The 22,249-nt window shown below is 35.6% G+C and overlaps 2 protein-coding genes across 4 annotated transcripts; one reads left to right on the top strand and one right to left on the bottom strand.

Moving 5' to 3' along the window:
- Nucleotides 1–2,229: 2,229 nt before the first annotated feature.
- Nucleotides 2,230–12,245, top strand: LOC21392753 (suppressor of RPS4-RLD 1). 3 transcript variants are annotated; one of them, XM_024163982.1, is made up of 24 exons: nucleotides 2,230–2,591; nucleotides 2,700–2,809; nucleotides 3,679–4,322; nucleotides 4,411–4,455; nucleotides 4,616–4,717; nucleotides 4,806–4,886; nucleotides 5,360–5,426; nucleotides 5,870–5,970; nucleotides 6,076–6,183; nucleotides 6,363–6,433; nucleotides 6,545–6,601; nucleotides 7,240–7,348; nucleotides 7,432–7,512; nucleotides 7,726–7,812; nucleotides 8,178–8,384; nucleotides 8,643–8,956; nucleotides 9,046–9,132; nucleotides 9,260–9,359; nucleotides 9,553–9,644; nucleotides 9,817–9,855; nucleotides 9,992–10,082; nucleotides 10,970–11,067; nucleotides 11,181–11,489; nucleotides 11,970–12,245. In XM_024163982.1, the coding sequence occupies exons 1-23, from the start codon at nucleotides 2,470–2,472 to the stop codon at nucleotides 11,467–11,469; spliced, it is 3,102 nt and encodes a 1,033-aa protein (XP_024019750.1). In that variant the 5' UTR covers nucleotides 2,230–2,469; the 3' UTR covers nucleotides 11,470–11,489; nucleotides 11,970–12,245. The 3 variants fall into 3 exon arrangements, with proteins under 3 accessions (XP_024019750.1, XP_024019755.1, XP_024019757.1); XM_024163987.1 differs by lacking the exon at nucleotides 11,970–12,245 and having other exon boundaries at nucleotides 11,181–11,763; XM_024163989.1 differs by lacking the exons at nucleotides 10,970–11,067; nucleotides 11,970–12,245 and having other exon boundaries at nucleotides 11,181–11,343.
- Nucleotides 12,246–13,695: 1,450 nt separating this feature from the next.
- LOC21392752 lies at nucleotides 13,696–16,296 on the bottom strand. Its single transcript, XM_010088984.2, has 2 exons — nucleotides 14,488–16,296; nucleotides 13,696–14,179 (listed from the first exon to the last, which is right to left on the bottom strand). The coding sequence occupies exons 1-2, from the start codon at nucleotides 16,238–16,240 to the stop codon at nucleotides 14,004–14,006; spliced, it is 1,929 nt and encodes a 642-aa protein (XP_010087286.1). The 5' UTR covers nucleotides 16,241–16,296; the 3' UTR covers nucleotides 13,696–14,003.
- Nucleotides 16,297–22,249: the final 5,953 nt, after the last annotated feature.

Raw genomic sequence — 22,249 nt, 5'->3', positions numbered from 1 at the left:
ATTCGAGTCATCGACAAACCGCGACAATCACTCTAGCTCTCCCTGTTGTATGCTCTAAAAAAAGGAAAAAATAAAACAAAATTCAAAGTTTAATGTGAAAATAAACAGAATTAGGTTGATTTTAAGGATCATGCAAGGACGTGTCATTAATGAATTGATACTTGCTAGGATTGGAGAAGGAGGTCGTATGAGGGAGCAAAGAGGGGTGGTTGCGGTGGAGACAACGGATGAAGAGAGGAAAAGAGGGGGAATGTGAGAGATAACTAGGGTTTCATCCAATAAGCAATTAAGATTAAACCGGTCATTTTAATAGCGAGTCAGAGTATAAAAAATGGTTAAAGTGACACAAATTCTAACTAGATAATCCGAATACATGGAGTTTGTTGCAAGCCGCCTAATATTATCTTCTTTAAATTCTTTTTTTCTCCCTCTTACATATTATTGTGGTGAAATAATTTCAAGAAAAAGGCGCAAAAGTGAAAAAAAAAACGGTGAGGAGGTTAGATTTCTTAATGTTGTTAATAGTGTAATTAGTGGTAACGTAAGTGGAGCATGTAAAGAGAAATTTATAATGCACCAATCCTTTTATAATTTTGTGATTCTTAAATTAATATATCTAAAGAATAACAATAAAGATAAAGAGTTCGTTTGGTTCATAGTTTGAATTAAAAAAAATTTAAACAGAAATTTAAATTTTATAAGAAAAGAATATTATAGTAAAAGATTTGAATAATAATTGAATATATACAACAAACACGTGAAATTTTTTTTATAATGTTGAAAAAGCATAATTTATTGTACTCCTGTACTGCAAGGATATTCATTTAGGTTTTCCAAACAAAAAATGTGCTTTTAGAGCAAGGATTCGTGTCATAGTTCAGATTATGATTCGTGACTCGTTACAGTATTTTATTTCATAAAAAATACATATAAACTGAGAATTAGGGCCGGCAATTTCGGACACGACACGATGAAACGACACGAAAACGACACGATATAAATGGGTTTAGACTGCACGATTATTAATTGGGTCGTTAACGGGCTGACACGAATAACACGAAAATAAACGGGTTGGATTCGTGCCAGCCCGTTTAACACGCTTAACCCATTTAGTTATACGGGCCGTAATCGAGCTAACATGACACGGCGCAGCCCGCCCGTTTATAATCCATATACAAAAATAAAAATTTATATTTTTTTAAGATAAAACCCTAGCTTCTCTAATTCTCTTTCTCTCATTCTCTGTCATTCTCTCATTCTCTCACAGCCCGTTTTATTTATATTCTCTTGTTTGCATGAAGGGTGTTTGATAAAAGGGTTAACTTAATTTAACACTCTAACTTTTAAATAAGTTATGGCATGTTGATAAAATTACAAAATGCCAATGGATTTGTAGATGGATGATTTGTAGATGGACTTGTAGATGGTTGATTACAAAATGCCAATGGATGATTTGTAATGGATAAACCTAAACTTTAAATATGTTTTATGCTTTATGTACTTAAATATGCCAATGGACTTATAGATGGTTGATTATATTTTATGCACTTAAATTTTCAAATATTTGGTTATGTTTTTAAACTTATTTAAATGTACTTGGTTATGTTTTCAAACTTCTTTAGATGTTTAGTAATTGGTATGTTTTGAAACATATGTCATAAGTGATGTTTTAGATATTTTAATGTGTGTTGGCTATTATGCATGAATTTAACTATAAGTGATATTAAGTAGTCAATTAATATAGTTTTGAATACAATATAAAATTCACTATTTTTGCTAGTTGGGTCATAAACGGGTCATAAACGTGTTTTATTCGTGTCGGTCCGTCACGACACGTTTAATAATCGTGTTCGCGTGTCGTGTCATGTTAACCGTGTTATTAGCGTGTCGTGTTCGTGTTTGGGTTTCTGACACGTTTATTAATCGTGTCGTGTTCGTGCTCACTATAATCGTGTTGTGCCGTAATCGTGTCGACCCGAACACGGCCCGCGAACACGAATTGCCAGCCCTACTAAGAATGATTCTGAATTTATGAACCAAACGTCATCTAAAAAAGAGATAAGAGATTAAATTTTAATAAACTGGTTAGAAAAAGAAAAAGAGAAAAAGAAAAAGAAAAAGACCATGAGATGGTTGACACGTGTGGTACGCACGTAGGAACAAGCTATCCCACGACGATTTCTCCAACACCCGGTTCCTCTCCTCTCCCCTTCTTCCTCGCCACTTCCCCCCACTGGGCACGGTTTCATTTCATCTCTCTTTTTCACTTTTTCTTCTCGTTTTTTACATTATTGCCCTCCGTCTTACACCGACCCACTTCACCACCAGAGCCGTTGAAACAAACAACACAACGAAATTGCTAGAGAGAGAAGGAGATACTCAATCGTTCCTCCATAGCTCCTTCCGATCCGTGCTTCCGAGTCAACTCGCTCGACTCACTCTATCTTTCTCTCTCTCTCTCTCTCTTCCATGGCTCCAGCTGCGTCTGAGAGAATGGAGCTCGCCAAGCTCTGCGGCTCCCGCGACTGGTCCAAGGCCATCCGAGTCCTCGACTCGTTGCTCTCCCAGTCTTGCGCCATCCAAGACCTCTGGTTCGTTTCCTTCTCTTCTCCGATCTTCAATCTGTTCCGACAATTTCTCGTTCGATTCGATGTTTATCCGCCGAATGTTGCTTCGTTTACTGTGTGATTTTGTTTCAGCAACCGAGCATTTTGCTATAGCCAATTGGAGCTTCACAAGCATGTGATTAAGGATTGCGACAGGGCGCTTCAGCTTGACCCTACGCTCCTCCAGGCTTACGTTCTTAAAGGTCTTTTTTTGGATCATTTCTTCAATTTGGCGTGCGATTCCATCGCGTACTTTGCAAATTTGAGCTCAATTATTGTATTCCACTTGCGTTCATTTGTTTTCACTGCTATTGATCATGAATTTTTGGATAATAGGGTTAATTAGGTTGGTTGAGAAGCCCAAGTAATGTTTCTTTGAGCTTCTCAGTTCGTCTCGGTCGTGAGATTATGAAGTTGGCTTGTGCAATCAGTTATTTTATGTCCTCTTTAATTGCATGACGTATTGGCATTGATTTCTTGTGCTGTGTAACCGAATTTGGTGAAAAATCTCAGGACTTATTGAGTCATGTCGAGATTTAAGGAAATGTCGATATTCTTTTCAGGATTTTTTTTTTTTGAATAAATAGGATGTTCCTTTTGTGCAGTATTTGATCTTATTTCCTGTGACCTGCATGCGATTTAGTTGGCTATAGCCTGTTCCTATAGTTAAAGGCTATTCTGTGTTTATTCGGCATAAGAAAGTACGTGATTAATAAGAGCCAATAGCACAGATTGACAACTCTTTTAATTTGTAATTCTGTTTTCATTTTTCCTTTTGTATGTTACTTTAAGCTTTATCATTATTAGGATATAACTAATATGAAAACTGATCTTGTTTGGACTCCTTCACCCATTAACTGTTGGTGGACAAAATGTTTCTGTACAATTAGTGTTTATACTCGGTGCGTTAAATGGTGATCGCATCTATTTTTTGATTGGGGTTTATACTATATGCTTTGAATGGTGATCCCATTATGAATGTTTACATTCTATGCTTTGGATGGTTCAGATTGATCAGATTTTTTCTAATGGTGTTTGTCAACTTAGAGTTCTAGTGATTTTTGTCATCTAGGCCGTGCATTTTCTGCTTTGGGGAGGCAAGACGATGCACTTTTGGTTTGGGAGCAAGGGTATGAGCATGCTGTGCGTCATTCTGCTGATCTAAAGCAATTGTTAGAACTGGAAGAGCTTTTGAAAGTTGCCAAAGAGGGGAAAAGTACAGGACGTGAAAACCATGATATAGAGTCAAAATCATCTACGCTTGTATCTGAATCAGGACCAGTTACCAATGAGAATTCAAGTGAAACTCATGAGACTACTAAAAATTTGAATGATCAGTCTAAATTAGGTGGCGAGTCCAGAGATTCCTCTGAGGTCAATGGTAAATCTCTGGATACTGTTGCCTCTAATGGAATAAGTAATAAAGATACAGGAAAGGAACAATTTGGTAGGCATGTGAATGGGAATCACGATGTTCATGATAAATTAAGTTATGAGTCTGAATCATGTGATGACTCAAGCGATGGATGTGGGAAATTGTCAGTAATTTGCAGCAACGGAATTGATTTAACTCAAAACCAATTAAAAGCTAAATTAGACGTACCGCGCAAGGAAGTAAGCGATGAATCGAACAAAAACAAAAAATTCTGTGTTACCAGAATTTCAAAGACCAAGTCAATAAGTGTGGACTTTCGTCTATCTAGGGGTATAGCAGAGGTAGCCATAATTCTTTTCCTCAGTGTAGTTACTGATTATGTGAATAGCCTACCCATATGTTCCATCTAACAGTTTTCCTCTTATACAGGTTAATGAAGGGAAATATGCTCACGCTATATCTATATTTGACCAGGTAACACTTTAGGGACATTTAGTTGCACTTGTCCTTGAAAAGAAAATATTACTTCCTTTTCTTTTCTTTTCTTTTCTTTTGTTTTTTTCCCTGTACTTTATTCTTTCTTCCTCTTCCCTAGCTTTCTACACATTGATTTTTCCTACCACAATATATACAGCTACTGAAAGAGGATCCTAATTATCCTGAGGCACTAATAGGGAGAGGGACAGCATATGCATTCCAACGAGAACTTGAAGCTGCAATAGCTGATTTTACAAAGGTATTCGATGACCAGTGTCTGGAAGATCTGGAAAACATAATTTTAACTCTTCAGAATTCAGATAACAGTTCATTTGATTATGTTTTAGGCCATACAATCAAATCCGTCAGCATGCGAGGCATGGAAACGGAGAGGGCAGGCCCGTGCTGCCTTAGGGGAATTCGTTGAGGTAAGACCTTGTTTTTTCCCTTGCTAAAGATATTTTTCCGTTTTATACTCCAGATAAACCTACGTTCACTGGCTGTTTTTTTATTTATTTATGTATTTATTACCTAATGAAGATTCACTAGCTGTGACTCGCATGTTTTCATGTGCAGAAGACTTTGATTTTGTTCTTATGCATGAAAAATTAGATTTTCCATCAAGAGGACTTTGTTAAGAGAAGTGGAAATATAGTTATTTCCACATACTCCAAAGTCTTCTTCTTATGCATGAAAAATTAGATTTTCCATCAAGAGGACTTCATTAAGAGAAGTGGAAATATAGTTATTTCCACATACTCCTGATATAATTGATTATTGAACACGAATTATAGTTATTCAGTACCTCCAAATCAGTTACTTCTGAAATAGTTTTAAGAATCTTTTTGTTTGTTACTACACTAGCTTGACGTATAGACATTCCTTGTTGAATTTCTTCTAGGCCATTGAAGATTTGTCGAAGGCATTAGAGTTTGAACCAAACTCGGCAGATATTCTGCATGAAAGGGGTAACTTTCTCCTAGCCTTTTAATTACGTTGTAGTTGAGCTATTATGAAAGGTTTTATGCTCATTTACTTAGGTTGATTCTAACTTCTATTATATGATTTAGAAAAACACAGATGACGCTTTATTGCATCTTCATACTGTGCATCATAATTGAGCACTCATGCACGTGATATGTTATGGTAATATGAGCAGATGTATGATTCCAAATATAAGTTTTAACATTTAATTGTTGGAATAGACTTACAAGGTTTAAGAAATGCTCACTATTATTTACCGGGTCTGTTGCGTGTTTTTTTTTAACCTTAAGTGAGTGAAGTAACATACATTGCCATACATATCATGAACTCTAATTCACACACTAAAGTTGGTACTCGAGCCAATAAGAATGTTTTGTCCCCCATCAAAAAAGGTGTGGAAGTGACTGATAGGATACTCTCTTTGTAGGAATTGTCAATTTCAAGTTCAAGGATTTCTACGCTGCTGTAGAAGACCTGTCTGCGTGTGTGAAGCTTGATAAGGATAACACATCCGCTTACACGTATTTGGTGAGTCTGCGATGAATTTGACTCGGAATCTGTTTTTGTACTTATTTGGTCTCCCTATCCCCGTCATATCTTTGAATCGTGATAGAGCAAATGTTGGCTTATTAGGGATTGGCCTTATCTTCAATTGGTGAATATAAAAAGGCCGAGGAGGCACATTTGAAATCAATTCAATTGGATCGAAATTTCCTCGAGGCATGGGGTCATCTAACTCAGGTATGACGGGAAACCACTTGGTTCACTAGTCTACTTGATGTCCTTGCTTAGCCTCAATAGCTTCGCCTTCTGTGAAATTTGCCGGTTCTTTGGTTTAGATGGTCAAACTCTGCTCTCAATATGATTGCTTATATATTATGGTTACATGTGAATCATTGTGGATGTGCTTTTTGCTGCAGTTTTATCAAGATATGGCAAACTCAACCAAGGCTCTGGAATGTCTTCATCAAGTTTTACAAATTGACACAAGGTGAGTGTTGTTGATCTAGATTTACTGATTCATAGTATTGATGGTTATGTTAATTTTCCTGATGATTGAAGCTCGCAATATTCTCCTAGTAGTCTTAACTCCTTTTGTTAGGTTTTCCAAGGCATATCACTTGCGTGGTTTATTGCTGCATGGAATGGGAGAGCACAGGTAAATTCTTATAGGGCAATTATCATTTTAGAAGGATCTGTAATAGATCTTTTGCCATTTCCTTTTCTTTCTTCCCCAACCGTACACCTTTTTGTTTTTGTGGTCTATTAGTGAGTAGTCATAAAATGGGCTCACGAATCTTTGTGAATTATGAATCAAGATTTGGAGAACTCAAAATGAGGTTTAGCATTAGTTATGACTTTTTTTTTTCTTTCTATTTTTTTTTTTTTTCTTTTTTTTTTTTTTTGGGGGGGGGGGGGGGGGGAATATTATAGTGGTTTGGCCCAAGAGAAAGATAATGGCCGTAAGTGTGTATGCAAGGAAAATTCACAAATAAAATCAATTTGCAGCATTGTAGGAAACTTATAGAGGACTTGGGTGGAGTCCTAGGAAGTCTATGGAGAGCACGATGGTTGTTATAATCGGAGATGTAGTTCATGGAGTAGATTGAATTTTAGGTGAGGTTTTTGTGAAAAGAAGTAAATAGTGAAGTTGGTTTGATAGGTGGCTCTTTGTAGTTTACGAGCTTAATTAGGTTGAAATACTTTTGGGAAGTGTTGGGCTCATGATTATTTTCACACTTCTAGTGCAGTTGTCTTTCTACTTTTGGTGTTTCTTAGCTAGCTTACCTATTGCAGGAAGGCAATTAAGGATTTGTCAACTGAGTTGAGCATTGACAGTGCAAATATTGAGTGTTTATATTTGCGAGCTTCCTGCTACCATGCTGTTGGAGAGTATAAGGAGGCGGTACTAATTTTTTTTAATCATCTGAGTTTCTTTTCCTGCTGGCTACCTGTTATTAGCTGTTAAATTAATTCGTTTTAGCACAGGTCAAGGATTATGACGCTGCACTTGATTTAGAACTAGACTCCATGGATAAGTTTGTCCTGCAATGCCTGGCCTTCTATCAGGTTAGCTTAATGTAGTGTATTATGGTTAACGTGACTTGTTTGTGAAGATGAAAAGAATACTTCCCTAGTTTCCTCCATTTATGGCTAAAACATCATGCTTAGAGGAGCGTTAAAAGTTAGCTTTCTTTCATCTGAGCAAGTTCTGGCCTCCATGGCACGTACGTAAATACATATTTATTAATTTTTGAATTCTTAATTTCTGGTATTTTTCAGAAAGAGATTGCTTTGTACACAGCATCCAAGATTAACAACGAATTTCATGAGTTCAATATTGATGGAGATATTGATCCCCTTTTTAAGGTAATGCACGTTAAAATTTACATTTCTTTTTATTGTAAAATTTCAGTTCTTTGCAATTTTGAATTTACCTTTAGTCTTAACCTTATTAACCGTAATGTATACTTAGAAAAAATGTAATACGAAATGGAGATTGTAAATACGATGGGAATGGTGAGAAGAATATAAAAAATCATGAGTTAGGTGATATTTGGTCAGGCTCTTGATTGGGCCACTACATGATAGAGCTAAGCCCAAACCGAGCCCTTTTTGCAGTTCCAGTCTTACCAAAGTTTTGTCAAATGCGAAGGCATTATTGTTATTTCTGTACAAACCTAGTCCCCTTGCCATTCTCCAATTCTAGCGTTGATTGCAAATTATTTTTTCAGGAGTACTGGTGCAAAAGGTTACACCCCAAAAATGTATGTGAAAAAGTTTACAGGCAGCCTCCACTACGTGAATCTTTGAAGAAGGGGAAGCTTAGAAAGCAAGATCGTGCTGTTACTAAGCACAAGACAACTCTTCTCCAGGCTGCGGATTCAATTGGGAAGAAAATCCAATATGATTGCCCTGGCTTCTTACCAAACAGGCGACAGGTGATTTTACAACAAGAATTAGATTAAAAGTTCACCCCTCTTTATAGCAAGAGCTTTTTCCTCTGTTATTCTTATTCCAACTAAGAATGTAGGTAGCTCTTGTTTTATAATTAAGTTTAACTTTAGGCATAATTTCAATCTAGCATCCAGTTTGAGGTATAAATCATGTCTATGTTTCTGTTATTTCTTACCCCTTAGAAGCTGAATTAGTCATTGAAAAGAAAAGAAAAAATCTGGTAGTTGTTGCATTTGTAACAGCATCGTATGGCGGGGTTTGCGGCTATTGAAATTGCCCAGAAGATTTCAAAAGCTTGGCGCAAATATTTAAATAGAAGCACATCAAAGCGTGGTAAGAAAGCACGGAGAAGGGAAAGAATCAATATGCCCTGCCAGAATAGAGGCGGTGCTGGCTGCAGTACAAGTGGTTATTCAGAGCCGACTTCATACAACACGCTGGAAGACAAATCATCTAGCAATTTCATGCTTTCATGGCAAGACGTTTACTCACTGGCTGTCAAATGGAGGCAAATTTCTGAACCTTGCGATCCCATTGTGTGGATTAACCAGTTGAGGTATTTCACTTTCATGTTGATTTGCCCATGTTATTTAAGAAATGAAGTACACAAATTTTAATTTGAATCTGGTCTTTTGTGGCCTTCAGTGAAGAGTTCAATGCTGGATTTGGATCTCATACACCAATGGTTCTTGGGCAAGCAAAGGTAGTCCGCTATTTCCCAAATTTTGAAAGGTAAATCACTAAATTATTCTATGCTAGTATTGAACAACCCAAACTCTTCTTATTTATTATTATTATTATTATTATTATTATATATTTTAAATTTGGAAACGATGGTCATTTCTTCTTGATGCTGCAGGACGTTAGAGGTCGCAAAGGGAGTTATGAAAGATAAACGTTATGTCTATAACAAGACAGATGGTGTCATTGATCTTTCTGGAGACGGGAAGTTGCAAGACGTGAGTTCTTTTCCATGCTGAGAGAGGCCCATACTTCTGGAATAGCAAGAAATTAAATTTATTGCGTGTTTACTTGTTTTAGCTTCCTACCTAATGATTATGATTTTATTATTTTGTAATTTTTATTGGTCTATGTCCGTTGAATATCAGTTTAAATATTTGTACTACTGGTAATATAACTATGTACATGCAGATTATGCAAGCAAAATCCTGCTCAGATTTGTACAGAGTTGTTGGTGAGGACTTTTGGTTGGCTACGTGGTGTAACAGTACTGCCTTTGAGGGGTAAGAATGCATTAACAATTTACAATGTAGTATCCTGGTGATTTCAAATTTATGTCTTGCTGTTGGAGTCCGAGTCAATTTCTGTTTTAACACAAAAACAACTACTTTGATCTTTCTCTCACTAAAACTCCCTCTCTCTCTCTCTTTGTCTACTTGTATACATTTGTTTCAGGAAGCGGCTTGAAGGCACAAGGATTACACTTGTCAAAATGTATACTCTTCATCTTTGCTGCGTTGCTTGCCACTTTCCTTCTGCTTGTTTTATTTTTTTTAGTTTCTGTTACAAATGTTTCCATTCTGTGTCTCAGTATGCCTATTGACTTGGAAAAATTACCTTATCCTTGCAGGGGAGAGAGAGGATTTGACTTTGCAATCAGAACACCGTGTACGCCGTCAAGATGGGATCAATTTGATGCAGAAATGACAATGGCATGGGAGGTATATTACCTGAAATCTCACATGAATAATCACTTTTGGTCCCACATGTACCCAAGTATAGAATGTGCGAAACCATATAAACTTGACAATTGACATTACCATAATTCAATGATACTATCGAGTGCTCAGGTCACTCAATAGTATCATGCTTTTTGTGAATTTTTGACACGTGATAATATTGTTTCCCAGACATACGTTATGTCTCCTTCCTGATTCAGTGATCCTGTCTATAGAAACACAATGTTAGGGTTGGAACACACCTGTTAAAATATGAAAAATGAGAAACGCATCTGGTATCTTCGTACTGCACCTTGGTTTTTGGAACACCTAGAATCTTTCCCACAGTTTTGGGGTCTGTATAAGTGCGTCCACCTTGACTTCTGGCTTAAAATGGCATCTTCGGAATGTGACATATCTGACGCAATGTTGCTAATCTCTATGAAGGAGATTGATGAGAATATATAATTCACTGATGATGACGGGAATTGTTCTTATGATCTCTTGCTTGGCCTCAACCTGATGTCATTCCCAGGAATTTCCTAAGAACCTTTCTAAATAAGAAAGACTTCCAGTCTAGAACTGCATAAAATATGTATACTTGTCCAAAACAAACTGAATTAACTATAAGCACAATCTAGTGTTAGAAACCTATTCTAAAACCTTGCTTACCTTATGCTGCTCCCACATTCTTTTAAGGCATTCTTTCGCATGTTCTATTATATTTGGAGCCAAAAATATAACCAAGTCTGAGCCATGATTTGGATCTGAATACTTTGGTTTGTTAGGTTATTTATCCTACAGTCTTTGTGCATCTTTGATGAAGTACTATTTTTCTTTTCCTGCACTCATTTTTTAAAGACGTCTATATCTCTAAATTGGACTGGCAGGCTATATGTAATGCTTATTGCAATGAGAACTTTGGATCTACTGATTTCGATGTGCTTGAAAATGTCAGAGGTGCAATTTTAAGGATGACATATTACTGGTATATCCCTATTCCCTAGGATTTTTCACGGATACTGGGTAGATGAGATTTGGTGGGCTTGAATTTTGAGACAGTGAACAGTTCTGTATAAACCAAAACCAAACTGCTTTCAGGTACAATTTCATGCCACTCTCAAGAGGCTCTGCTGTTGTTGGCTTTGTCGTTATGCTCGGATTGCTTCTTGCCGCTAATATGAGGTTCACAGGAAACATCCCAAAAGCGTTACAGGTGGATTGGGAAGCTATTCTAAACTTCGACCCAAACTCTTTTATAGATTCTATAAAAAGTTGGCTGTATCCGTGCCTTGAAGTAACTACATCTTGGAAAGAATATCCAGACGTGGCATCAACATTTTCAACGACAGGATCAGTTGTTGCTGCTCTGAGCTCCTACAGTGATTGAGTCTCTTTTATTGTTAAGAGGTAATTTATCTGCAGCAATAACTCTCTAGGAGTCTAGGACATATATAATTGCGGACCACTATGTGGCTCATGATAATAGCAAAATATGTTGGCGATGCAAACCAAGCTTTGTTAGTTCAGTTGTGACAGCTTGTTCTGATTAGGCTTGTTAGCTTTGAAAACTTGTTCGGTCAGCTTCTTTGTTTGTCACAGCTTGGGTTACTTGACCTTTTGCCATATAGTTATCATATCTGAAACTTGAAACAACTAATTTACGCATTGTATTAGACCGGTATATTCCAAGGCCAAGCATCGGTTTGTTGGCTACAAATACCAACACATGATCAGTGATATTAAAATAAGTGTGTAAATCGGTTTCAATTGGTGCCTAAACCAAAAAAATAAAAATAAAAATAAAATAGAGGGTTTCAAGTCGCGTTTTAACCGTGTTCTGTTTATCTGACCTCTGTGTGCTGATTTTTAAATTTGGCTCTATGGCAGCTGCCATCTGCGCAATGATGGTATTTTTTCGCTCAACAGGGTCGTCTGCTAATCTTGGACTGGAGGGAAAGTCGGTTAAAATGTATGCAAACATCCTTTATAAAATTTTAGTTTTTACAAAATTTGTTGTACAGTATGTTAGGACAATAAAACTACAAATTTAATTTTGCCTACAAGTTCTAACTGTCCAAAACGTGTCGTAGACTAGTAGATTTGCTTCGTGTGTGGTACTAGCAGTTCATAAGGGATATTGTCTCTTTTCAGCCATAGACGGGTTTCAACATGTTTGATAGAATTGGGTTGTGTGATTATCGATTCTCTACAAAATCAGAGTTTTGTTTGGTTGAATAATCTGTTTCACTAGCTAAAAAAAAAAGAATAATTTGCTCAAATTTTTTAGGACGATTGCCAAGTTATTATAAATTTGACTATCAAGAAAAAAGTTATTTTAGATATTAATTATCTTTTTTACGCTCTCTCTCTAAACCAAGTTCAGTGAGTAGGGTCAAGGGCTTTTAAATTAAGCTGTTGATTAGTTAAAAAGTTCTTCGAGAAGGTATTTTTACTTTGTCAAACAAATCTAATCACAGATATGCTGAGCGTTCCATACCTACTAAAAGATAGTTATAAGACCTAATTTCTTCAAGATATGACCAAGTACATCAATTATTTGTGTTAATTGCTTACGTAAAAGCGCAATTAGAGTGTTAGGTATGTTTTAATTCAAACCAAATCTAAGAAAAGATATCTTTAGGTTTTATGGTAAAGGATCATTAATCTTTGCCAGATAAGAGTGTCTTATATGTTGATCGACATTTGATGGAGGGCTCTAATGGGGCTCTGGTTTGGACCCCATTGCTTTCAATTTTTGTCTTATCAAAACTTCAGTTCTTTTGAAGTGCTGGCGAACAGCTATTACCTTTTGGCTTAAAAGGTTTCAATAACATTTTAAGTTAAAAGGGTATTAAAAGAGAATTATATTGCAGCGTGAGCCAAAAAAAAAATTGTGGGGCTTTGTTTTAAACTGCATTAGATTCTATTAATTTTACTTAGGTATCGTTCATTTTACCGATTTAAATTTTCAATTTCAATTTTGTTACAGTAAAAAATTCTCATATAAAGTCACATTTAACTTTTTCTGTTACAGTAAAAAGTTTTCATATAAAATTATATCTCAACTCAAATTAAAAACTCAAATCAACGAACTGAATGAGGTCTTATTTTTTTCATTTTGATATGATTTTGACAAGATTAATGTTCATAAACATGCATTACCGACAACGATAAAGGTACTTATCATAGAAAACTCCGTTATTATACTTAATAAGATTACAAATTTAGATGTAAAGAGATAATGGTTGAGACTTGCGAGTGAGTAAACATTAATGCCTCGTTCATTTTACCGATTTGAATTTTCAGTTTTAAGTTTTTACAAAAAAAATTCTCAAAAAATGTTACATCTATCTTTTTTTGCTACAGTAAAAAGTTCTCAAAAAATGTCACATCTCAGTTTAAATTAAAAATTTAAATCCGCGAAGTGAATGAATTTGAATTTTCAGTTTTAAGTTTTTACAAAAAAAATTCTCAAAAAATGTCACATCTATCTTTTTTTGCTACAGTAAAAAGTTCTTAAAAAATGTCACATCTCAGTTTAAATTAAAAATTTGAATCCGCGAAGTGAATGTGGCATAAATTTTTAAGTAGGGTTGACTTTGTGGTTATGGAATTTCCAAAGAGAGGGATTTCTAACATTGCTATCTTGAATTTGGCGTAATGGGTCCCTATCTTTATGGATGAAACTGAAGGCTTTTGTTCTGATATTTCTGAATTACATTGAAATGTACAGTATGTACGCGTGGAGGTTCCGTAAACCAGAATATGAATACATGTACTACATATACTGTACTCATCGTATCGTGGAGACGCTGGACCGCACGCTCATCAACAGTCAATATTCATTGATCAATCTTCATAGTCCAGTTGACGTTTGACCCGCATGCTAATGATCAACGGTCAATATTCATTGATCAATCTTCACAGTCCAACTCCTATATTGTGTCTCACAGCATTGATTGAGCTCTCTAGATTCTTACCTTTTTTCATGTGTGCCGAACTGCCAATCTGGTGATGACGGCGAAACTCTTTTCCACTACGTCCTACCATTTCTAGCTTTCTTCTCCTCCATGGCTTTTCCATATTGACGGACTCACCTGTAAAAGATGAGAAAACGACATAAAAACAATATCGTTACATTTCCGAAAAAAGTTTTTATGCAGGTGCAGCTTGTCCTGTCCCACAATATCATTGTTCATCACTTTTTTAATGTTATCACTTTTTGTTTTGTTTTTTGTTTTTTTGTTAATATAATGTTGTCAGTTGAAAAAAACTCAGTTAACAAAGTTTGATTATAATTTATAAGTCTCACATAACTAGGGTAATTGATTGCATTAGGAGTGAAGATAATACAATATTTATTAAGATCTTAACGCAATTAACATATTGAAAAAATGAGACTTACTTGGAAGACCGTTGATCTTTATCACCATGTTATCAACTTCATCACGGCCGTTGGTTTCACGTACTTTGTCGTCTTCTCCTTTGTTATGCGACCTTAACCTAGCCGCGGATGCGAAAATCCACGTGGCATTCATCTGCTTGTTCATCATACGCGCAGCGTAGTACGGTATCCTCTCACGTTTGGTCTTGTCAGACCTGATCCTGCCCTTGACAAACATCAAGCAGTCCATCAAGCTCTCTCGTGCCAACCCTTTCATATCGTAAGCCTGCGATCGCCTCCACAGGCTCTTACCATGAGGACTCACCTCACTGGATAGGCAAAGTGCTCTTGTTGCGTCACTAATGGCTGATTCCGGGTCTCTCAATAGTAAATGACACTGAACTCTATTGCTATGAAGCACAATTCTCTCTTTCCTCCTTTTCAATGGACACAAGTCCAAAGCTTTCGAGTACTTCATCACAGCCTTTTCTATGTCCCCTGACCAAAAGTATAGATTCCCTTGTTTTTTCAATTTCGCCGCCGACAATTTTCTCTCTCTAATCTCATGTTCACACAGTAACTTCTCTCTCCTCTTCCTATCAACCTTCAAATCCCATATCTCCCCCAACATTTTCTCCGCTTTCTCACTCCTCAACCTCATTTTCCCATACTTTATTTTGTGGTAATCTTGGAGAAGCGCCTGTGTGATTCTCTGACCAACTTTTGGCCTTCCTTCTCTACTTCCAAGCTCCACAAGATCGCCAAGAAACAAAACTGCAATGTCAATGACTTTATATCTGCTTTCTGGGTCTTTGAGAAGAAGCAAAAGGCAATCAATTCCCATCATCTGATAATCATCTGATGACCTTGAGACATTACATATTGCCTCTATAACTTCCTCCAAATCAGCCAAACTTTGTCTTCCGCTTTCGGTCTTGCACAAAGTTCTGATCAGTCCAATCCCAGCCGGTGATTTAGGATTAGTCAAACCGCCCCACATTTTACACACTTTTTTCAAGAACTCTTTATCACAAATCAAACTCAAAGACCTTTCTCTGCATGCAAAACAATTGAGAAGATACAATGACCAACACTGGAGCTGACTAGCCCATTCCTCGGCTTTTCTGTTCTCTGTCTCCAACACTCCAAGCCCTCTTGTGAGCAAATTACAATGGTAATTCAATCTCTTAAATTCCTTCACACAAGCAAACTCTTCATAAACCTCTTCCACGCAAGTAGAAGCTACTTCCATGGCTAATTCCACAATCTCACGTTCATGAAGCGCCGCAATGGCTTCAAAACTCGTGTCATGGCTAGCCATGTGCCCGAGAGCTCTAACCGCGACTCGCTTCTCGACCCAAGTGATCTTTCCCCTCAGAAGCTCCATCAATGGCAAAACCACCCCCGACTTCGCGGCCATGTCTGCGAACTCAGCCTTGTTCATTGTGTATGAGCCTATAACATGAGCTGCATAGTAAGGGATATAGATGTTTTGATCGTGGAGCAGCCATCTCTTGTCACTGACGGCTCTTTGGATTAGCCTTCCAAGGCATTCAAACACTCCGAGAGATGGGAATTCCGGGTCGTTGGGGTGCTTCATTGCGATGTTCCAAAGACCATTCAGCGCAAGAACATGTTCTTGGTCGTCTCTTAGAGGCATTTCTTTGAAGAAGTTGATGAGTTTTGATCTTCTGCGAGATGGGTTTGGCTCGCTCATGGCGCAGAAGAAACGAGAAGGGTTGGAGCAGCTAGTTTGCTGATCAATTCCAGACATGTTCCAATTGGAAAATCTCGATTGAGAGTTTGTGATATAGGTATGTTCTTTTTTCTTTCTGGGTTTTTTTTTTTTTTTTTTTTTTTTTTTTTTTTTTTTTTGGGTTTTTTTTTTTTTTTTTTTTTTTTTGCGTTGTGGGTGGATAATGGTTCGTCAGAAAGATGCTTAATTGGTTTGATAGGGGTCTGGTATGCTTTGTGCCAGGAGTGACACCTAGATGAACACGACGCGACTAATGAAAGAGAAAAAGTGTGAGTTACAGTGGAGAGAGACTAAACTATATATGTGTATATTATATTTAATTATGGCACTGGACAAATATTGGGGTACGTGTGTAGGTGTTCGTTCGTTCTTTTTCCTTATCACGTGAAATCATAAGAATAATTATTTTAACTGTTAGATTAATTTTTTAATAATTTAATTTATAAATATTTAAATTAAAAATTTACGGCGTTTGATATAAAACTATACCGTTCATAAATTAAACAGATAATAGTTAAAATAACAGTACTTACCCACAGTGAAAAGTACACAAAAAAAAACCGTCGCTACCACATAATTATCCTCTTTTTTATATTGTATAATACATTAATAACAACTTGTTTAAAGCTGTACTGACCAATAACTGGGCCGCATTATTGCCTCTCCAACATCAGATCCAAACACGAGGAGTTTCAGTTGTTTCAATGATATTATAGTATGAGGACTTTTGTTTTACACTTTTTATGGTTGTTTACGAAGAAGAGGATGATGACGACCATCAGCTTCCTATTAGCTATGACCAACTGAACATTAATCATTGATCACCAGGATGAGTATTTTTTTTTCTTACTCCTCACTTGGAAGTAATTACTTTTACGCTGATATATCATGGCAAAATGTACTTGGTTGGCTACATGAAGTCCATATGTTAGATTATATTAGCTGAATCCACGAGTGACTCGTGAAAAACTGGGAAATGGAGTAATGGACCACAATTATATTCAGGGCATAATTTGAAATAAGGGATATGAAATATTTTATACATATATGTAGATATATAGATACATGTATGTATATAATTGAACAGTATAGCAATGAAGAAAACCTGCAGGGGGTTAAACCTGCCATCATGTTACCCTATCTGCAATCTCATATTCCCTTCTAGATGAAGAAAAGACCTCTTCTGGTCCCCTCCATAAAAAGCCAATTTTAAATCGAACTTTGATTCAAAAAAATAAAATACTACTGCAAATAATATATACAGGATTTTATTATTATTATTATTGGAAGCCAGTTTAACTCGAAAAAGTGAAGCCGAAATGGCATAATATAATAAGTCTTGCAAGTACAACTGGGTTGGTCTCAAGAAACTGCGGCTTGATTACCAAATGCGAAATCCAATTACCCCATGAAAAGCAGACCTAAAGACAGTTATATTTTAGTCACTCTAACTTGGTTTAATAATGGCATTCTGCCTAAAACAAAGTGCCATTTTTGGAAGGTAAACTAGCTTTGATGATAGATTGATAATCAAGAAGGCATGTCCTAGTTTTAAGTTTGTCGTTCGGCGTGCACTAACCAAGAGTTCAAAAGCACATGATCTTGCAGATTGGCAACTCAGCATCACTTTCTTTCCCTTTTTTTTATTTTTTCCTTTCTTTTTTTTTTTTTCCTGCAGGGCGTGTTTTAAGAAGCATATTCTCCGGAGAAAAAGCTTTTTTAATTAGCATTTTTCATGCATGGATCTTACTTTTTATTCAAACGGATTTGTTAAGTGATTAGTTTTGACTATGAATGTGTGCGTGCATCGGTTTAGAAGTGAATTCTGAGGGTGCTTTTGAACAAGCACGAGTTCTTTGGTACAAGAATTGGATATGGGAAAAACATACTGAGTCCAAATCCTATAACATCCTTATAATTATCAATCAATTTCTTCACTCTTATCTCCAACTGATTACCAATGTCATAGTCGTATAATTAGAACTATTTGGTTCTGCAACTTCAGAATTTATGTATACAGTGGTTGGATAAAGAAACCATCTATGCAATAATGTTTTTATTCTAATATTTATGTCATTTCTAGAGTGAAACTAGCTAACAGTAAGCTAAAGAGTTCTCATTCTGAAAAACGTCAGCTAAAACGGAGCCCAACCTTTATAATAATAATTTTCTCTTTTCTTATCTCCCAATCAGTCATATCTCGAGTCTCTCTCTTTATATCTCCAATTAAGGTATGTTTGTTTTACAACTTAAGTTGAGAACTTAAGTTATGTATGTGAGAGAGAAACACTAGTAAAAAAATTAAATTTAAATTTTTTGTGAGAGAAAACACTATGACAATAGAACTTGAGTTGTGACTTGAGTTGTGAAAAGAATAAGTATTTCAATTGTAGTTTTTTTTAATGTGATTCGAGTCTAAAATAAAACCTTTTGTGTTGGTTATTGATGTAGAACAGTTAAGAATGAGAAGAATAGAGAAAGAAAGACGAGGGATAATTTAGAATTTAGAGATAGATAGAAGAGAACAAGAGAGACATTTGTTTTTTTTTCTTGGTTATATCTCATATTTGAAATTTTGGTGGGCTTGTTTTCATGATTTTGGTTGTTTTCTACTGGTTTTTGAATTTTTGAGTACATACCATATTTCTAGGTAAATACACTATTTACTAATCGCTAACACCAGTAGTAAGACATTTGAATAAATAATGTATTTTGAGATAATTACGGTGTCGGTGGCAGGATTTTCAAGAAAATACAATATTATCATATAAATACGATACTGAAGGGTAAATCCAGTATCTACCGGTCATCAGCCCCGGAGAGCAGATTTTTGGTAATTATGATATTTTCAGGTAAATAGAGAATTTACTAGTAAATACAATATTTACTGATAAATATGGTATTTAACGATCGTTGGCATTGGCGGTTGAATTTTTTAATAAATATGGTATTTATCAGTAAATACGGTATGTACCAGTCGTCAGCACTGGCGGTCAAATTTTCAAATTTTTTTGATAAAAATTATATTTATTGGTAAATACAATATTTACTAGTGAATACGATATTTAGCAGTCGCCGATGGCGGCGGCTAGAGTTTTAGATTTTCAGATAAATATAGTATTTGCAAGTAACTAAAAAATTTATTGATAAATACGGTATTTAATGGTAACCGGAGCCATGATCGGATTTTCATATTAATATGGTATTTACGAATAAATATGATATTTACTAGTAAATACGGTATTTAGTCGTAAATACTGGTTTAACGATCACTAGATTTTTGGATATGTATCGTATTTACAAGTAAATACAGTATTTACCAATAGCCGGTGTCGGCATCTGAATTTTCAGATATATGATATTTACTGATAAATAAGGTATTCACCAGTATGACAACACCGACGATCAGATTTTTAGAATTTCAGATAAATATGGTATTTACAAGTATATACGATATTTATTAGTAAATACAAATGCGTCAAAAGGGTCGTGCTGACCTTTCTGACTCCTAGCCCATAACAGGCCTAGGCCGTGCCTGGCATGGCCCTTTACAGTACAGAGTCGGGCCTCGGTCCGGCCTAAGGAGAGCCTTAACCCCGGCCCTTGTGTGAGGCCTCGGATCTACCGGGCCTCTTGATGCTAATTACTTCAAAACCCCTACTTAATTAGTTACAATGGAAAATGTACTTCTCAAATGCATACACTAATTGTTGTTATTCTGTGATGGTTATGACATATTAGATGTATTTTTAAATCCGATTTAAGGATTTTCTAGTACCGATTGACATAATTAGTCGTTATCAAACTTAAAAGATTAAGCATATCAGGAAATCCTAAATTCGAACATGATGAAAGATGGTGTTACTAATTGATTAAATTGACAAAAAGAAATGTTAATTAGAATCCCAAATGATTAGTTCAATCATGATTAGCATAAGCTTATTCATCAAAAGAAAATCCTATGCTTACCTTATTTTTATTTTAACTTAAGATTAAGATAAGTCACATCAAATAATCAAGGGTGAAGATCAAATCTCAAGATATCTATGGATGAGGTTTTGATACTTGAAATATTCTAAGAACCTTAGAATCAAGGGTGGAGATCGAATAGGGGAAAACAAGATCAATGGTGCACACACTATGCTTCAATTTCAATGGCTAGGAATGGAGATGAGGAGCCCGTTTGGTTCATGAATTAAAACCATGAGATTAGAACTATTTTCGATTTACGTGTATTTTTTGTGAGAGAAAATACTGTAGCGAACCATGAACCATGATTCGAATCAAATAACGAATCTTCCAACCAAATGGGCTCGAGGTGATCCAAAGGCTAGGAAATGGAAAGATAAATTGTAGGGACCACATGTAAGAGATGACCTTTTTCTTTTTTGGCATGGCTTTGGTCAACATAATTCAAACTTTAAGCAAAAATAAGAAGAGTGTAAAGTGCTTTACTTGAGGTGCAAACTAGGCAAGTTTTTAGACAAATGGTACAAGTACCATACAAGCAAGTAAATGCTTGGAAAGGACACTTTTGTTCCAACTATATGGAACGGTTTTGCTGCTGGAAATCCCTCAAGAATGGTCCCAAAAATTAGCCAAAAGCCCCACTATAAAAGGTTTAAGATGAAACCCTAAGTGTCCACTTTCTACCTCACCAAAATTTGAAGAAAGTCCTCTCTTTCCCTCCTCTCAAAACCAGCAACTATCATTCCTATTTCAAAGCTTTGGAGGAGGTTTGATCACCATATAGAGAGGCTTGGGGACGTGACTTAAGAGCAAGGAAGGCTAACATTGAGGTAAAAGGTTATCTCATAAACCTTAGAAACTAACTACACATGCTAAGCTATTTTCGGTTATGCTAGTTTTAGATATCTCATAGAAAATGTGTTTATGGTATGGAAATGAGACATTGGAATGCTAAATCTTGATAATGGCATGATAATATAGGAAATGAGCTATAAATAAATTTTTGGAATCACTTGATTTGGAGTTGTTTAGGCCAAGATATGTTAGATTTAATCTTTGACCATAATCAGTACACTCATTGTGACCAATAAGGAATACGTCTATTTTTATTTATGTTAGAGTTTGAATCTGGATCTAAAATTTTGAGGATAGTACTAGGCCTCCTAAGCTTTCCAACGAGAATCATATGCCGCAAAATGATTTTTGTACAATTAGTTATAAATTTCTGAAGTTAGCACCATGAATCAGTGGGTTCATAGTGCAATCCGAGACAAAAGGGTCCAACTTTAGGAGATAGAAAACTTATTTTACAAAACTATTTTAATGGGTATCAATATGATATGTTAGGAGCATAATATCTAAATTTGAAGCCATTTGGACTTACGATGAGTCCGGAATAATAATTTTAGTTTTAATGGTCAAACTAAGAGTATGAGTGTAAACTGTAAACTTAGAAATTAAAATGGTGACCAACTATTATCTTGTAGGGCCTTCATACAGACCGACCATTTAAGGCCTTTAGTAGGTCGGTTCAACAAGGCTTGAGCCCGTCCCATTTTAAAATTTTTTTATTTTTTTATATTTCAAAAATAATGACAAAAAAAGAAACAAAAAAGTAATATTATAGATTCAAAAAGATATGATTTTATTAAAATAATATGAATCATTATAAGAAAATGACTGCAGTTGTGGAAAAAAAGAGTGAACAAAACATAACTTTTCTACATTTCTCTACCTTTCACTTGAAAGAAAAGAATCCATTCAAGCTAGAGGAAAAAAAAAAGAAAAAAAAGAAAAGATAATAAAGATATTAAAAAATATAAAGAGAGGAGAATCCAACACGTATCAAGATAAATATGGTAAAATCAATTAAAAAAGGCTCCTTGTCATAAATTCAATATTCTACACTAATTCTGAAGATAAGATTCACATGCAGTCTCAAATATAAATCCTCCACACATAAGATCATGCCTTTTTTTTTTCTTTTTATCATCATGCCATAAATTTGAATAAGCTGTTGATAATATATATATATATATATATATATATATATATAAC

The sequence above is a fragment of the Morus notabilis genome, unplaced genomic scaffold, assembly GCF_000414095.1.
Source record: "Morus notabilis unplaced genomic scaffold, ASM41409v2 Scaffold1633, whole genome shotgun sequence".
Lineage (NCBI taxonomy): Eukaryota > Viridiplantae > Streptophyta > Magnoliopsida > Rosales > Moraceae > Morus > Morus notabilis.
This window is presented reverse-complemented; position numbering and strand designations above follow the sequence as displayed.

Excerpts from the sequence above, each read along its gene's own strand:
- LOC21392753 (XM_024163982.1), top strand. The coding sequence starts at position 2,470 with ATGGCTCCAGCTGCGTCTGAGAGAATGGAGCTCGCCAAGCTCTGCGGC. Across the intron at positions 6,602-7,239 it reads CATGGAATGGGAGAGCACAG|GAAGGCAATTAAGGATTTGT; the intron begins GTAAATTCTTAT and ends TACCTATTGCAG. Across the intron at positions 7,349-7,431 it reads TTGGAGAGTATAAGGAGGCG|GTCAAGGATTATGACGCTGC; the intron begins GTACTAATTTTT and ends GTTTTAGCACAG.
- LOC21392752 (XM_010088984.2), bottom strand. The coding sequence starts at position 16,240 with ATGTCTGGAATTGATCAGCAAACTAGCTGCTCCAACCCTTCTCGTTTC. Across the intron at positions 14,180-14,487 it reads AAAGATCAACGGTCTTCCAA|GTGAGTCCGTCAATATGGAA; the intron begins GTAAGTCTCATT and ends CATCTTTTACAG.